The following is a 17,992-nucleotide window of genomic DNA, read 5'->3' as shown; positions in this document are numbered from 1 at the left end:
TTTTTTTTTTTCTTTTAGATGCCACTTGTTTGTTAAACTCAGGAGTTGTTCATATAACTTGTAGTGGTTTTCAGAAGGAGGTAGGTAACAAATGACAATTTGGACAGAGTGTTTCTTCTTGAACTGAAGTCAGATCATGGATTTAAACTTTACATAAACTATTGTTTCGTCTTAAAAGGTAGCTTCTGCTAGGTTTATGAGATTAGCAGCTAGTAGCATCAGTTACTGACGGCAACCTTCTAGGTTCTAAGGTATTGGGATGTTTTTAGCAGCTTTATATGGATGTTAGCTCCTGAACCCCAGCCAAAAGTAAGGCAGTGCTTTACTGCATCCCTTTTTATCCATCCTCTTAATTCTCTTCCTTCTCAGAAAGCTTATGGGTAAATGAAGTAATGCAAAGAAGATACCTAGCACAGTGGCACAGTGACTGGCCCAGAGTGGGTTATGACTGTATGTTGAAAATACTTTTCCAGGAAAACACAAAGTGGCAGACCCTTTAAATGATAATCAGCTAGATGTGGCTGAATGCCATATATATACTTCATATCAGATCTCTTTCACATTAGACCAAGAGGAATAAGCTGCAAGATTTTTCTTTTGTGTATTAAGTTTGTTAAGATCTGTTACCAAGTCTGTCAGCTTTATAGAAGGTAATAGGGTTACCTTACATATAAACAACTTAAAATACCCTTATCAGTAGTATTATTTGTAACTAGCAAGCATTGGTTACCTCAAGAACCTATAAGCACTTTTCCCTGCAAGAAGTACAGAAATGTAGTCTTCCACAATTTTCATTCATTGCCTTTTAGTTTTATTCAAAATGTTAAGTGTAAAGTAGGGTGATGAGTTTATTAGTTATTCTTAAATTTGATTATTTGAATTGAATAGTGACTGATATTAATTAATCTATTATAGACTTTGACTTTTTTAAAGAAATCAGGACCATCTCTCAATGAAGTCATTCCCGATAGTTACAATCGATGTCTTGCGGCTGGCCTTCTCTCACCAAGACTTATTGATATTCAACCTTCCAGTTTAAGTCAGGTGAGAGGTTTTTAACTCTGTTGTTTCTTTTGGATCACACGTTATTAGCTTTCTATTATAACAAAAATCTATTAGATAATTTCTAAAAAAGTAGATTAAGTAATATAATGCCAACTCTGCAAGTCAGTAGCTGTGGTTCTTGGGTTTGGCTTGAAATTCATACTTGTAGGACCCAATAGGCCTAACTTGCCACCAGGTCTATAGGCTAGGAAACACATCATGGCTGCATCAGGCATGTCATGAGTAGAAGTCATTATAACAGTCGAGGGGCCATTTTCTAACCCCTAGAGAGAACAGCTTAGGTGCAAGAGAATGAGACCACATGAGTGGAAACCATCTTGACTTAGGTGAATCTCAAAGTCTATAGCCACAAATTAGGGTTCCCAATATCAGCTTCCCTGGGAACTAGTTAGAAATGCAAGTTCTTGGTTCCTGCCCTAGAGCTACTGAATCAGAAACTCCAAGAGTAGAGCCCAGCAGTCCGTATTTTAATAAGCCCTTGAGGTGATTTGTGATGGTTTGAGAACCACTGCTCTATAGAAACAAGTGTCTTGTGAAAGCCTCTTAGTGAAGATTCCAGATTCCAAGTTCCTGTAAAACACAAGACAGTTATGGGAGTCGGACTTAGTCGTGGAAGCCAAAATCTTAATTTCCTAATGGATATATAAATAAAAATATTGTAAAATCCACTCACAGTTTTTGTAGTCCCAGTACATTTTACCAGATGACATTCTTAAACAGTGTTGCCAAAAAAAAAAAAAACAGTGTTGCCTGGTGATAACTTATAATTCACATTTATTTTAACTTGATGTTTGCTAGTAAAATGTGCTTAAAGAAAGTAAACCAATCCCAGGTCATTTTCCTGTGGAGAAGGAGAAAATGTTTTATTAACTTTCCCCTCAAGTAGTGTTGGAATTAAGTTATTTAAATAATTGCAGGTATGTAACATAATGAATTGTTAGGAAAAGAGCCTTTTAAATATCAGACGAAATGTAAATATTGCTGCTGGTGATTTAACACCTGCAGTTGGAATTTAATGCCTAATTTCATAGAAATAAGAGAAATTTTCAATACTATTAGGGGATTTTTTTTTCCTTTCTCTCCCCCCTCTCCTTTTATATTACTGTACTGAGCAAATATTCACTGTGCAGTCATGTACAGTTGTCCCTCTGTATCCACGAGGGATTGGTTCCTGGACCCCCACAGATACCAGATTTCAAGGATGCTCCTAGTACCTTATGTAAAATGGCATAGTATATGCATGTAACCTATGCACACCCACCCAAGTACTTTAAATCATCTCTAGATTAAAGTACTTAGTACAGCGTACATGCTATATAAGTAGTTGCTGGCACACGACAAATTCAAGTTTTGTTTTTTGGAACTTTCTGGAATTTTTTTCCCCTGAATGTTATCTGTCTGCAGTTGGTTGTATTGTGGATGAGGAACTGACTGTGGATATCTACATAAACATTTTCTTATATAACTTTTGTTTTTTCCTGGAGTTTCCAGATGGCCTTAACAAAAAACCAAAAACCCTTGCCTAGCCTGTCATTCACACAACCTTAATTTTTTCTTTTCAGCTTGTTTTTGCTCTCTGTAGAGAACCCCATTAGACAAATGTTGACCGTCTAAGTTGATCTTAGGTTAACTTATCTTTGCTTTCCAACTGTTTGTCTCATTTGCCTCTGATTTTATTTTCTGGGAGATTTCTTCATCTTCCTTTCTTTCTTTTAGATTTTAAAAATTTAGCCCCAATTTAAAATTTCTGTGAGCTCTTACTCTTTGATCATCCTTTTTTCATAGTATTCTGTTCTATTTTATGGATGAAATATCTTCTCCTAGCTATGTATGTTTCAGGTTTTATTTAGTTCCATGAATTATCTCTATCTTCTCTGGAGTTATTTTTATTATTGTAGTCTTTCTGATCTTGTGGCTATCCTTAAATGTTTGGTGGTTCTTAGTTATCTTTTCATATGTTAAGTGAGTCAGTAACAGATTATAAACTGTCTTTTGTGTGTTTTGTGTGGATAGAGTTCATCCAGAGGTATCTTTTACTTCAGGACGATAGGTTGGATGTGCACCATTTTAGTTGAGAAACGCAGATTTTTTTTCTGGGGCTATTCAGTGTCTCCAGAGATCTATCAGGCTGGCTCCACAGTTCTTTGCTGCCGGGTAACAGAAGGGTGGGGACTGTCTGTTCTAGATAACTAAGTTTGAACCCGTTGCCTGTATTCAGTCCCATGTTTGATCACTCTTTCACCCACTTTCCTCTGTACCTGGATTCTCCAAGAACTTAACCTGATAGGATTCTGAGAGCCAAACTGGCTGTATTCTCATCTGTAGTTCCCCTCTGTGGGGACTCTAGGACGTGGTTTCCTTCACACTGCTAAGTCAGTCACCTTTCCTCTGCTTAGTACTGCTTTTCAAAAATTTTGTTGAGCTGTCTTATCCCATGATGCCTTCCCTTCCCTTTTCTTTGTCCTTGTTGATTTATACTTTTTTTGACTCTTTACCATCGTTTTAGTGAGACCCAGTGATGATGTAGGGGTAGGAAATAAAGGCTGTGGTGTGATGTTCCATTTTTAGACACAAGTAACAAGGATTTTTTTTTTTAAGAGAAGCCTGTTTGGAGACTGGAGCACTTTACGGGAAAGACTCATTCTTCCATCAGCTGGATCACGTCCAAAATATTTCATCTGAATTTCTTGGCCAACTTCTAATCCTAAAGCAGTGGGATGTTTAATCTTCCGTTGGTCATGTTGTGTGTTATGAAGCAGTGCTGCAGTCATATTTGGATATAGTTTAACCATTACTCAGTGTCTCTGATTTCAGTTATTGTGACGGTGTACACTGCTCCCGTTTCTAACTGCTGCTCTTGATCATCTTCGCAGATTTCGGGAATGAAGTCTCTTGCTTCATGCATAGCACTGGGTGTTGGTACAAATACAGAAAATGTTTCTTCATACACCTGACTAATAGTTACTCCTGTTTCAGCCTGAAGTTATTTTTAATTGATATCCACCTGGTCCAACAAATTTTGCTCACTTTAGTAATGGAACCTGAACAGTTTCTACAACAGGTCCACTTTCTTTTCTAGATGCTTGAGGTTTTGAAATAGTTTTGTTCATAATCTTCTTTTGTTCATTGCGAGTAGTGTGATCTTTTTAGCCCATCTGTTTGTTGCATGTTCTAGCAGAATCGTTAATATGTTGTGTAGAAGAAATCTCTTCTGTCTAATGGTCCGTGGACAATCTGTGGGCTGTGCATTTGCATTTAAGCTAGCGGGCTTCCATTCCCCTCCCCTCCAAGAAAACAAAATTGAAAACACAAGATTCAAAATGGCTTTATGCAGCTCTGAATTAGATTTATTAAAAGACCTCAGGTAAATTTTGCCCTGGTGGCCCTGCTCATAGGGCCCTTTGGTCAGGAAATGAAACTGACTATCCTTCCCTGCCAAAGGCTCCAAATTAGTATTGTGTGGGAACTGTTTATCATCCTTAGGAGTTGGGCACTTTAAGTGCTCTATTTAATTTTTTTACTTTAGGGAATTAATACTGATTCCTCCCTACCCCCGCTGCCATTATACATTATCAAGTTTAGTTAAAGCAATGATATCTAAGTTTTAAAAAGAAAAGTGAAACTAGAAAAAAAGTACCTGTAACTCAACCATGTTAATGAAACAGCATTTAATGTTTTCTGTGATTATTTTGTGTTAACCCGACCCTTGTTGTTTTTTCCACTTATATAGATATTACATGAATAATTTGAATTGAGAAAATTGACTAAAGTATATGGAAGTATGCAAATATTGGCATTTTGTTGACTTTTTCCATGTATCTTCTTTAAAACTTTATTCCTAGAATAGACCAAATTGAGCTGAATTGGTTAGTGATGCGTACACAGAGGTAAAACAAAAAGAAAAGCAAGAAAGTGATTCCTAGGGCTTCCCTGGTGGCTCAGTGGTTAAGAATCCACCTGCCAATGCAGGGCACACGGGTTTGAGCCCTGGTCTGGGAAGATGCCACTGAGCATCTAAGCCTGTGTGCCACAACTGCTGAAGCCCACCCGCCTAGAGCCCATGCTCTGCAACAAGAGAAGCCACCGTGATGAGAGGCCCGTGCACCGCAATGAAGAGTAGCCCAAGAAGTGATTGCTACAAAAGGCTGGAGAGTGGTTACCATGGGGGATGGGAGGAGTGAGTGGGATTTGCTTTTGATCAGGTAGGAGGAGACAGGGCTTCTGGGAAGTATTCTCAATCTAGACTTGGGCCATAGTTTCATCAGTGTCCACTTGGTAATTATTTGTTAGTTGTATGTATGGTATATGGACTTTCTGATATGTATACTTTCCTGTATCTCTTTATCCCTCCATATACATGAAAAGGATGATATACATGTAATTTCATATATTGTTGTCAGGATTTGTTCTTCTGTTGATTACATATTTGTAGGTTTTACCTTTTTTCTTATTGGGTTGTCTTTATAGAAATTCTTTATTAAAATATGTAGGTATTTATCCTGTCATAAATCTTACAGATATTTCCCCCATCATTTGCTCTTCACTGTTTTATGGTATCTCTTACCACATTCAAAATAATATTTTTAGAGTCAAGTGTATTTTATAGCTCTGGCTTAAAAAAATTTTCCTAACACCTAAATGTTTCTTTAACATTTAAGGCTATAATTCATTTTTGTGTGTCATATAAGGTAAAGGTACATTTTTCTTTTTGCCAGATGATTAGTCCAGCTGTGCTATATCATTTGTGAAACAGGACCCATAATAACCTTTTATCAGGCTACTGAAATACCACCTTTATCTGATATTATATGTCCATATCTACTGGGTTCTATTTCCAGGTTTTTATCTTGTTTCATAAATCTAGTTACCTATTTCTATACCATTTTAATATACTGCTTTGATATTTGGTAACGCAGTCTCTTTTTAATCTATAATTTTTGAAAGTTCATAGGCAGTTCTTTTTTATTAATTATAAGATGGTTTTATCCAGTGCTCCTGTTGGAAATCTTTTGGGAATTTTATTATATCCACATGTTAATTTGAGGGAGAATTGGCATTTTTATAATCATCTAGTTATAAATGGTATATCTTTCCAATTATTTAGGGTTTGTTTTACATCTATCAGTAAGAGTTTATGATTATTTTCTAGTGGGTTTCTTTCTATTTTTATCCCTAAGTGTTTTGTAGTATTTTTATGAGTAGACCATTTTCCCATATTCATTTCTAGATGGAGTTGATTTTTGTGTATATATATATATATATATATATATATATACAAATATATATATATATTTTTTGTATATTCATTTGGTATCTACTTAACTAAATTAGAATATCTTAGATTTTCAAGGTATGCAACCATCAGCAAATATAGGCTTTCCGTGCCCCCCCCATTTTTGTTTATTACTTTATTTTCTCATGGCATTTGGTAGAACCTCTACAAACCATAGAAAAATAATTGTACTAGCAGTCATCCTTGTTTTGTCCCTGATTTTAATGTAAATTGTTCTGGTGAATCTCCTTTCAGAATCATGCTATTTTTAGTTTTGGAGAATTTTTATCATATTGTAGCTCGCTCTTCCTGTTTAACTTATCTATTTATTCATGATTCCTTTTTTAAAAAGTCTTTGCTGCTGTAGTGAATGATATTCATAGATTCCTAAACGAGATGTATAATGCTTTTTTAAAAAATAGTGTTGTTGAGATTTAATTCATATCCCATTCAGTTCAGTGGTTTTTAGTATATTTATGGAGTTGTACAACTATCACAACATTAAATTTTAGAGCATTTTTATCACCTTCCCCCAAACCCCATACCCATTAGCAGTCAATTCCTTTTCCTCCCTTCTCTCTCCTAGCCTTTGGTAACTACTAATCTACTCTCTGTCTATAGATTTACTTGTACTAGACATTTCATACAAATGGAATCAAATAACATATGGCCTTTTGTGACTGACTTTGACTTGGCACAGTGTTTTTCAAGGTTCATTCATGTTGGAGCATGTATCAGTGCTTCATCCCATTTTCTGGCTGTGTAATATTCCACTGTACGATATACTACATTTTATTTATCCGTTCTTCAGTTGAAGGGCATTTTGGTTATTCTCATTTTTGGCTGTTATGAATAATGCTGCTTCATGTACAGTTTTTGTGTGGACATGTGTTTTTATATCTCTTGTGTGTGTACCTAGGTGTGGAATTGCTGGGTCATTTGGTAACTCTCTGTTTAAGATTTTGAGGAACTACCAGACCAAACTGGCTGTCCCATTTTACATTCCCACCAGCAGTGTATGAGGATTTTCTGCACCATCACCAATGCTTCTTACCTTGTGTATAGCCATCCTAGTGAATCATAATGATTTTTAATCCTTTAAAAATTTGTGTTCTGAACTAGAACTTGCTGCCTCTGTCTCTGATCACATATCCTTTCTTTTCTTTCTTTTTCTTTTTTTTAACACATCGTTTAGGAAGAACAGTTAGAAGCTATATTGTCAGCAGCAATCCAGACAAGTTCTCTGGGACTTTTGACTGGATGTATCAAAAGGTGGATAACAGAAGGTAAGATTATGATTTTTAACAATTAAAAACTACTTTCGTATTTTTAAAACTATCAATTCACTGTTTTGTGGGGGGTTAAGTTAAACTTTATTTTGAGATAATTGTAGGTTCATGTGCAGTTGTAAGACATTTACAGTGTACCCTTAGCCCCATGAATGATAAGATCTGGCAAGTCTCTAATATTATATCACACCCAGGACCTCTCTTGTTGCCCTTTCATAGCCATGCCTACTACCCCCGGCCGCCACCCCATTCCTAATGCCTGACACCCATTCATTTATTGTCTATTTCTGTAATTCTGTCATTTCAAAAATGTTCATGGATGGAATCCTACAGTACGTAACCTTTTAGGGTTGGCTCTTTTTCACTCAAAAGTTTTCTGGGGATTCATTCAAGTTGTGTGTATTACTCTCTTTATAAACACACACACACATTGTTTCTGTTCTGACCATTTGAGAATAAGTTGAAGGCATCATGCTTCTTTACTGAAATACTTCAATATATTCCTTCTAAGAACAAGGATATTCACTTAAAAAAACACTTTTTAGTTATAAAAATCAAGAAAGCTAATATTGATGCATGCTGTTGTCTAATCTGTAGACCTTATTGGAATCTCACTAATTGTCCTAATGTCCTTTGTAACATTTTTAGGGAGGGGGAATTCAGAATCCAATCCAGAATATTTTGTATTTAGTTTTCAGGTCTTTTTAACTCTCTCTTAATCCTGTATAATTCTTAAGCCATTGTCTTTGAAGAAAGTTACATTTTTAAAGAATATGGGCAGTATTATTTTATAGCCTGCCTATCAGTTTGTGTTTGTTGATCTTTCCTCATGATTAGATTCACATTTTACAGTTTTACAGCAGTGTTATGTAAATTGATGTGCTCCCTGAAGTGATACCCTGAAGGTACATGTTACCAGTTTGTCTCCATTAATGTTGATGTTAAGGGCGCTCACTTGGTTAGGGTGGTTTCTGTCAGGTTTCTCCACTGAAAAGTTTCTAATTTTTTTTTTTTGTAATTAATAATCATTCTCTATTTTTCCCTTTCATATTTACAAATAAGAACAACCAAATTCTGCTGCTAATTTGCGCTTTGTTCTTGAATGGACATGGAATAAAGCGGTTCTCACAAAAGAGGAATTTGACAGACTATGTAAGTAGTATATTAAAAAACTAATCTTGTGTTATGTTTTGAGTATATAGCAATAATAATTTTTAATCATTTTGAAGTTGCAAACTCTTTAAAGAAGTCCCAGAAGGAAACTTATTTCTTTTTACATTAGCGTGACAGGGTTTTTCAATAGATCGTTTATTTTTTTTTTCGTTTATTTTTGAAACGAGCATGCATTAGCTTTAATAAAACAGTGAAAATATCCCACATTGAAAAATGTCAACTTCATATTACTTATTCATATAATCCTTTGCAATCATCATGGGTAATTTGAGATGGACTCTCCTTAAATTCAGCAGATCATTTAAATTGGCAGCATGTTAGGTATGTCCACAGTAGCAAGTTTCAGAATTATAGCTTAATTATCTTTTGATCGTAGGCATTTAATTTATAAAATATGCTAATGATGGAGTAAAGAGAATATGCCAGTTAACTTCTGAGCTTTATTCATTTTCCATTTAAAATATTTATGAAGCTAAATAGCAGGGCAAAAACTCAATCACCTATCTTCTACTAACAGATGTCATTAGTCATTATCTAGTCTTGTTTTTTAGTGAATTGTACACTTTGAGTTTTCTTGTATTCTGTGAATATTAGCCCATTATGCCCAACTGGTGCAAAAATAATGTTAAAGGTAATATATGATTGCCCTGTACATGAAAGTAAAATTTAAGTTTATTTAGAAGTATATATGTATTTGTTATTAGTATTATTATGTCACGATGAATGAACAAATTGGACTTATTTAAAAAGTTATTCTTAGTAGAGGATTTTTAAACCAACAAAATTTGGTAGGAGTACATGGAGTTCTGTATAATAATTTTAGAGTGTACTTAAATGAAATTGTAAACATGAAATAAGTAATTTTAAATATTTCAGTAATCATTGTACATTTGAAGTGTGGAACACCTGATAATTCAGAATCAGGGTGAAAAAAATATTTTTTTGAGAGGAAAATGTTTTCAGGGCTGATTATGTAGGTTATGTAAAAAAAATTCAACTTGGGAATTCCCTGGTGGTCCAGTGGTTAGGACTCAGTGCTTTCACTGTGGGGGCCTGAGTTTGATCCCTGGTCAGGGAACTAAGATCCCCCAAGCCATGTGGCTTGGCCAAAAAAAAAAATTCGACTCAGTTCATAAATTGTATGCTTTTATTTTGCTTTGAGCATAATGTGGTGTTTCAGGGTTGAACTTGGTAGCTTAACCATTATTATTACTGCTTTGAGCTTTATTACTGCTTATTATTATTTTTTTAGCTAAGAATAATTAAAATACAAAGCATAATAGTTTTTTAAATGTATTGGAAGTAAAGCAAATGATTTGAGGAAGTATTCAAAATTAAGGTATTTGTTTTCTGGTCTAATCACACATAATTATTAATGTAATTAAATCTTATCTAAAACAATGTAACCAATAGCTGCTAAAATAGCTTCTCCCAAAAGTGCATTTGTAAACTCAACCTTGAGTTTGAAATGAGAGGACAACCGAGTCTACAGTGCATTCATTGTAGAAAGCATGCAATTATATTGTAATAGGTCTCTATCTGAGTCTTAATTTCATTGTCTCACTTTTGAAGACTGGCGGTGGAAGAAAGAGTTCTTATCAAATAATAATCACAAAACAACATAGTACATAAAAGGTCCGATATAAAAGATTTATTTGAAGGAGAAGCATTTAATGAATATAACTGATTTCTAGTGAATCTGAAGTTGAATCTATATCACTTTCCTCTGTGCTCACCTATTGCTTACCTCATTCTACATTTTTATTTTATTATTATTATTATTTTTAATTATTATTATTTTTTGGCTGCAGTGAGTCTTTGTCATTGCGCACGGGCCTTCTCTAGTTGTGGCGAGTGGGGGCTACTCTTCCTTGCAGTGCGCGGACTTCTCGTTGCAGTGGTTTCTCTCGTGGAGCACGGGCTCTAGGCGTGTGGGCTTCAGTAGTTGTGGCTTGCGGGCTTCAGTAGTTGTGGCTTGCGGGCTTTACAGCACAGGCTCAGTTGTGGCACACGAGCTTAGTTGCTCCGTGGCCTGTGGGATCTTCCCGGACCAGGGCTCAAACCCTGTCCCCTGCATTGGCAGGTGGATTCTTAACCACTGCGCCACCAGGGAAGTCTCATTCTGCGTTTTTAAAAAATAAAAATTTGTATTTGTGTCTGCCTTTCTAGATTTCCTTGAGGGTATTTGTCATTTGAGGCTTGTCTTTCTAGATCTCATATAGAATAATTCTCTGGTTCATAGGAATTTGATATGTTTTGCATTTGTGACTTTAGTTAATTCAGATGTACTGTGTCAAAACTAATCTTACATTTTATCCTTGAAAGGTGCGCCATTATTTGATGGTTCGTGTCGTTTCATCGATCCACAAACTATACAGTCTCTCCAGCAGTGCCATTTACTTCTTAGCAACCTTAATATAGTCTTAAGCTGTTTTGCAGCTGAGGCCCAAGAGATCACCGAGAGAGGTGTGCTATTTGTCTTATATAAATGAGTGTTTCATTGACTTTTACTTCTTGACTTCGAGAAAGAATACATTTCCTATGTATTAGATGGATTACTGGGCAAACAGGTTATTATTTCTCAAATGCTGGGATTTTTTTTTTTTTTTTTAATGAAAAGCTACAGAATGTTATTAGATGTGCCTTGAGCTGATGATTAAATAAGGTTGGGAAATTTGGGGATTAAGGATTGTTAAGATAGTGTACTAATGGTAGAATTTCAGATTTTTTAATTATATGTAAGTTTTTATTCATAGAGTTGGTCATTGTAATTTTTCTCCTCTGTTTTGCCATTTAAACAAAATAGCCAGTTTCGTCTAAAGGCCTGGTTTGAACAAGCTGTATAATGATACTGTACTAGTTTGTTTTAATGTAAAAATCTGACTACTGAAATTAGATAAATGGAAGTATAGCTAATATAGAAGCATACGTACCTAAAGTGTCTATTTTAGTCAATGAGTTAGTTTAGCATTTTGGAGATTATTTGTTCAAGCTAAGTTTGTTTAAAAATACATACATATTGCTTAAAATCACCAAGTAATTAATTACTTTTTTTGAAAACTATTGAGTGCCTTGATTTTTCATTTGTGGTTGATAAATTGAAAGCTAACAACAGATTTTAACTCTTTGCAGGTCTTATGGATTTAAGCAATAAGTATATGGTTACCCAGCTCATCTGTCAATATGCACAAGTGGTTCTTTGGTTCTCTCATTCTGGGCTTTTACCAGAGGGCTTAGGTAAAATATTTACCTAATCTATAAATATTAACATTGGAACATTCTTAAATCTTTATAATTTTGTTTTTCTGTTGTAGGATTCCTTTCTTATACCACTTATGTTTTCTTGTATTCTTCTTTTCTTACATTCTTCCCTACTTTGTACCTTCAGTGCTTCATCCCATGCCTGATACACATGTGTTCCATACATGTTTATTGGGTTAAAAGGAAAGAATATTTGCTGAAATATGGCTTCTGAAGATGGGTTCAATGATATCACCGGCTATAATTTAGATCCATAGAACTATGAATTTTATAATCTAATTTGTCCATCTTTTTCTCTTAAGGGTTCTTTTAATATGGTTATTAACCAGTATTATTAGCCATCAGTTAAATACCCTCTTTATCTAATAACTCATCTAATACCAAGAATTAGAGAATTTGACTTACTATATTTGTTTAGAACAAAAGTATCCAACTTCTCGCATTTCCAGGATACACAGACTTAGAAGTGCTTCTGCCGCTGTGCATACTTGCTGTTGATCTTCTTCTTTCATAATTCTCTTAGAGTTTTACTTGAACAGATAGTGAACTTGCTTGCTTTTAAATTATCATTTGTGCCTGAGGGAGTAAAATCATTTTCTAGAATAGCTTTTCCATGGTTTTAAGCCAGCTTCCTTTTGTTACAAGACTTTTATGGGAGACTCAGTTTTCTCATTTGTGCACCTATTAATAAAGGTGTGCAGTGTTCTTTTATTACTTTAAGAAGCCTGCAAATTGAACATTACAAAATTATAGTAAAATATCATTGTATGTAACTTTAAGTATTTGGGTGATATTTTGGAAATATTACTAGCTTTTCTTCTAACTCTTAAAAAACATCTAGATGATGCTGTGCAGTTGTCAAGGTTATGCTACAACTACCCTGTAATTCAGAACTACTACACCAGTCGTCGACAGAAGTGTGAGCGTTCATCAAGGTATAGTACATCCAGAACCTTCAAAAACTATTTTAGAAGTTACTTGTGTAAGAAGTTAAAGCTTTCTCAGAACAGAATTCATCATGTTATAAAACGATCTAATGGGTGGAATTCTCAGTAAAGTATATGAATTTGTCACCAGCATTACTATTTTAGTTGTAATGTTTGCCTTGACCTAATGGTTACACCTTTATTTTAGAACTTGAGAATAGCTATTTATTATTTCCTAAATAAAACTATTTACCACATGATTGATTTATTGGAGGAGATTCTATAATTTAAGCATGTATTTTTCCTGAGAATACTTACACAGAAAAAGACTAGAAGCAACTGTTTATTAAAGCATAAAATATATATCACGTTAGTTATTTTACATTATTTTTCCATTACCATTTGCATTTCAGCACTTCAACCACTTTTTTCTTTATTTCCTTTATTTCTCTTTTCTTTAAATACATACTCTCCCCTTCCCTTTAAATACATATGTAGTTGGTTCCTTTGAAATAAATATATAGAAGTAATAGAAGAAAAAAGAGTAGTGTTTAGAGCCTTGGCTCTACCTTGGGATTATAAATAGCCTTCTTCTACAGGTTGGAATGACAGAATTGTAGAGCAGCTTAGAACCTTTAGAGCAGTGATTCACAAACCTTGGTTCTGGGTTTGTTGTGTCAGACTCACTTGGAAATCTGTATAAGGCTGCGCATGGCAAGTTGGGAGATCCAGTACTTTAGAGTAACTGATCTACGATAGTGAGCATTGGCTTGGGAGATTTATTAGACATATTGAAAATTTCTAGATCTGTTATTTCCAAAGTGTATGTCCTTGAGCAGGTTGGCTAAGCTTTCTAATCGTATTTGTCACATAAATTATAAAGTTAATATAAAGATGAAATAAAATACTATATGCAAGGTACCTCTTACAGTGCCTTACTCCTAAGAAAATTTCATTCAATAATTAGTAACTGCTCCTGCTGTTATTAATCTTAGATGAGGAAACAGACAAGGTCCATATCTGCTTACCCCCTTGTAGGTGCTCAGTAATATATATTATCAGGGAATTAATGAGGTTAAAAGACTAGTCCAAATGATGAAACTGAAAATATTGACATTGAACTACAGTATTATTTTCTTTATACTGAGCTGCCATGCTCTTTGGTAATCTCAAGATGGTAAAAAGTAAGCCTCAGGCATTTTGCTGGCTAGACCACATTCTTCCCTGGAATCTGACCTTCACTGACTGACTTGCTGATGACCAAACTTGAAGCTTCTTCAGGGTTTATCTGACTAACTTTCCTTGATGTCTGGATTTCTCATGATAGGATCCTGTCCTCGAATCTCTTCTGCCTTTGATAGTTGAGATCATTACTTTTAAGAGTTCGGTGCTTTTTGTTTTGATAATAATAATTTAACACTAATGTTAAATATCCTTAATGTTGCCCTTATTGCAGAGGGAAGTGGAACCCTGATTGCTTGATGATTGATGGAATGGTTTCTCAGTTAGGAGATCGAGTAGAGAAGTTGTGGAAACGGGATGAAGGAGGCACAGGAAAATATCCTCCTACTAGTCTACATGTAGGTTTGCAATAACATGATATCATTTTTTAGTCTCCAAAGTTGGGCGGGGTTTTTCATACCTGGCACGGGCTTGGGAAAGCAAGGAGCATAGATGAACGAATATATACAATGCACTAAATTTTTTTTTAATAGGCATTACTTGACATATACCTACTAGACAACGTTACCGAAGCAAGCAAGCATTCTGTTGTATCCTTTAAAATTTTATCAAATAATTCATGTATTACCAAAATCATTCAGTGTCAGACTAGTGGGAACCTTATGCATCTCATCCAATCTCAATTTCACATTTGGATTTGTCTTAAAGGAAAGATTCTTAATCCAGGACCTGTTGGTTGGGTTCAGATGTCTATGGTTAACCTTGAATCTATGCAAAATTTTGTTTTAAGTTTATTTTCCTAGGGATAGGGTTCATGGCTTTTATCAGACTCTCAAATGTGTCCAAGACACTCCCAAAGTTAAGGACATCTGCTCTAAAACATTGCTAGCAAGTGGTCATTCTCTGAGGTTAATTCATGTGCTGAATATGAATGCATTATAAGTTAGCTTAAATTACTTAGGCATTGTGTTTGAGCCTTGTGGTCTCTTAAGTAAGATTTTTGTACTAATGTCAGTTTCTTAGTCAAAATGTTTAGTTTTATTAATAATTTATAAAATAAGTGATGTGTTTGCTTAAAGCCTGCCAGGTTTTGCTGGATAACTGGAATTTCGTCTATAGCTTTCTTAAATTTGCTAAGCTACTAACTTCATGAAGAAAGTATGCTTTAGATCATCTCCTTTGTGGTGGTACTTGCTATTGAGAATGAACGAAGTCGGTTGTGGGATTGGCTGTACCCGTGTTTAATAAAACTATACTTCTGTGGCTGGACATCCATAATGGCTTTCTGAACACTTAAAGAAGTGTCTTAAGACTTTTTTCTGATATCTTCTGTTGCTACCTATTGCAAATATATACGTAGGAGTTTTTCTTTTTGTTTATTGTCCTTAATCCTCTTTTTTAAAGACTATTTATTTGCTACTTGATATTATGTATTCCTTTCCAAACAAAACGGATACTTCCATTGAATCATTTCCCACTGCCTTTGCCATTTCTTGGGGCCAGGTTAAACTTATTCAAGGGTTTTGGCTGATAGATCATAATGACTATGAGGTAAGTATGTAGTTCACTTATAATGTAAGCTTTTGTAAATTATTAGAATTTTAGAAAAAATACATAACTGGATTTAAATTTGATATTAAAGATATGACACCTACTTCCAGAGGTAATTTAAGGATTCAGTTTAATCAGTACGTTCACCAAGCACCATCTTAGGCAGTACAAAGATAAAATAGTTTAGAACCCCAGGTTCCTTACTGTCTAAGGAAGGGAGGAAACAAATAAATAATTACTAATAGTGCAAATATAGTGATTGATATGTTAGAGATATGGTTGGTGTGTTGGGTGAACTAGAGAAGGCAGAATTTGGCATTGATGTATGAAACTGGTGATGGAAAGATTCTATATACTAGCTTAAAAAGGTCTCAAAAGTATGAGGCTTTTGATAAGACTTTTATTTAAAATAAAATATATCAATATCATAGATTAAAGTAGATATTTTCAGATGTATTTAAATTGGTTTTATCTTGGTTTATGTAGGTTTAGTATGTTGCCTTTTTTTTTTTCTAAAAGCAAAATATTTGTATTTACCAATTTTTATGTCATTTTTGCAGAGTGGTTTGGATCTTCTGTTTCACCCAGCTACTGTAAAACCTGTGTCATGGCAACATTCAAAGATTATTGAAGCCTTCATGGGTCAGGGTGAGCACAGACAAGCCCTCAGATATATTCAAGCAATGAAGCCAACAGTGTCCAGTGGTAGTGATGTTATCCTTCACCTCACTGTTTTGCTCTTTAATAGGTAAGTACCTATTTTGAAAGTACAGTCAAACTCTTGTTCATGTGTTAATAAAGTGGAATTGATGAAATAGACAGTAGCAATGTATATTTTGATTTGGTTGCATTACACAATATTCTTACGTTATTCATCTTTTCATCATTAAGAAAAATGTAAAGCACCTTTTATCTAAAATAAGATGAAGAAAAGAAGTACCTTGAGTAAAGGGGGAAATCAAACTGAGGTTTAAAAATTGTATTTGTTTCTACCTGGCAATATTGACAGTCTCCTGTGTGGACAGTTTAAGTTTGATTATGCTGAAAAGCAGCCAGAAGTATGTTGAGTTGATAAATTATGCTCTTTGAGGGTATATTCCAGTGATGGTGCTCTGATATTTATGTTAGTCTTGGTTGCTTGGTGTTGCAATTCTTTGATTTTTCTTGTTGCATTATAGCAATACACTGTTGCTATAATAATTATATTTGTCATGTATATAATAACTGACAAGTTAAATGGCATGATTGGAAATATAGTAATCTGGTTTTGGGGTTTTCTTAATACCTAGTTAATTGGGAAACTCGTTTGGGGCTGAAATTTCTTAGATTGTAACTATTTTTTTCAACTTGTATTGTTTTTTTTCAATCTTACTGGTTGGGTCATTTTTTATATTTTTTAAAATTGGTCACTTTACTCATCCCAAATTGTCATTTATGAACCATACAGCACTTCAGTGTCAGCACTCTGAAAGTTGTTTTCTTTGCTCTCTTTGGTTAAACAGGATGTATTTCTGAGGAGAGAGGGTTGAATCTGTTTCAGACAGATTTGCAGTTAAATAATAGACTCGTTAGACATATTGAAACTTACAGTGTCCTCAGAAGTAATGAACTAAAAAGTACTTGTTGAAATAATTTTGGTTAGCAAAAGTATTTGACTAAGCCGAATAAATTAAGAATGAATATAAGAACAAAAATTTAAAGAAGCTAAAGGAGATAAATGTTTAATAAATGGGTTAAGAGTTCTAGTACTTGGTAGGCAAGTAGCATGTACATTTTTTTCAGTTGCATGTAAGCTTCTCACTCTTAAGTGACTTTAAAGAGGTGGTACTTGCACACTAATGCTTTTACATCAGAAAAGCAGATGTTGGAACATTGAGGGACAAAAACTTTGAAAGGTTGGTGGTTTTTCCTCTTTTTCATTCCGTTGTCCTTTGATTCATCCAGAGTATGTTTCTCTGTTTTGCTAGATTCTCATTTCCTCTCCCTTAGCCATAGCAAACGTTATGTAATAATGTTTATAATAATACAAACTTTATATAGTGTAATTTCAAAACCTTATTTCTCAAGTACAATAAAGCCTCAGTTATCTAGTCCCCAGAACACTAGCATTATTAAGTGTCCTTTACAGTAAGTGCAGGAGTGAAAACAAAGGACCACTCAAAATGCCATTTGTGAGATAGCATGTTTTCAGATTCAGTAAATGTTTAAGATAATTACTGGTTCTATAACTGGAGAATGACTCGAATGTTAGAGAGGCAGAAGACAACTGTTAG

At 34.5% G+C, this 17,992-nt stretch overlaps 1 protein-coding gene across 4 annotated transcripts in view; it reads left to right on the top strand.

The window, feature by feature from the left end:
• Positions 1-17,992, top strand: part of AHCTF1 (AT-hook containing transcription factor 1) — an 80,897-nt gene that overhangs the window by 30,910 nt on the left and 31,995 nt on the right. For all 4 annotated transcript variants that reach the window (XM_032634720.1, XM_032634751.1, XM_032634741.1 and 1 more), the window contains exons 11-21: positions 19-80; positions 916-1,044; positions 7,533-7,623; positions 8,689-8,778; positions 11,125-11,265; positions 11,932-12,036; positions 12,902-12,995; positions 14,443-14,566; positions 14,702-14,758; positions 15,573-15,719; positions 16,280-16,467. In XM_032634720.1, coding sequence (XP_032490611.1) covers positions 19-80; positions 916-1,044; positions 7,533-7,623; positions 8,689-8,778; positions 11,125-11,265; positions 11,932-12,036; positions 12,902-12,995; positions 14,443-14,566; positions 14,702-14,758; positions 15,573-15,719; positions 16,280-16,467 — 1,228 coding nt within the window. The remainder of the gene's footprint in view (positions 1-18; positions 81-915; positions 1,045-7,532; positions 7,624-8,688; positions 8,779-11,124; positions 11,266-11,931; positions 12,037-12,901; positions 12,996-14,442; positions 14,567-14,701; positions 14,759-15,572; positions 15,720-16,279; positions 16,468-17,992) is intronic.

Source organism: Phocoena sinus, chromosome 1 (genome assembly GCF_008692025.1).
Source record: "Phocoena sinus isolate mPhoSin1 chromosome 1, mPhoSin1.pri, whole genome shotgun sequence".
In the NCBI taxonomy this organism is placed as follows: domain Eukaryota; kingdom Metazoa; phylum Chordata; class Mammalia; order Artiodactyla; family Phocoenidae; genus Phocoena; species Phocoena sinus.
Note: the sequence above shows the minus strand (reverse complement) of the source record. Positions and strands in the feature narration are given on the sequence as shown.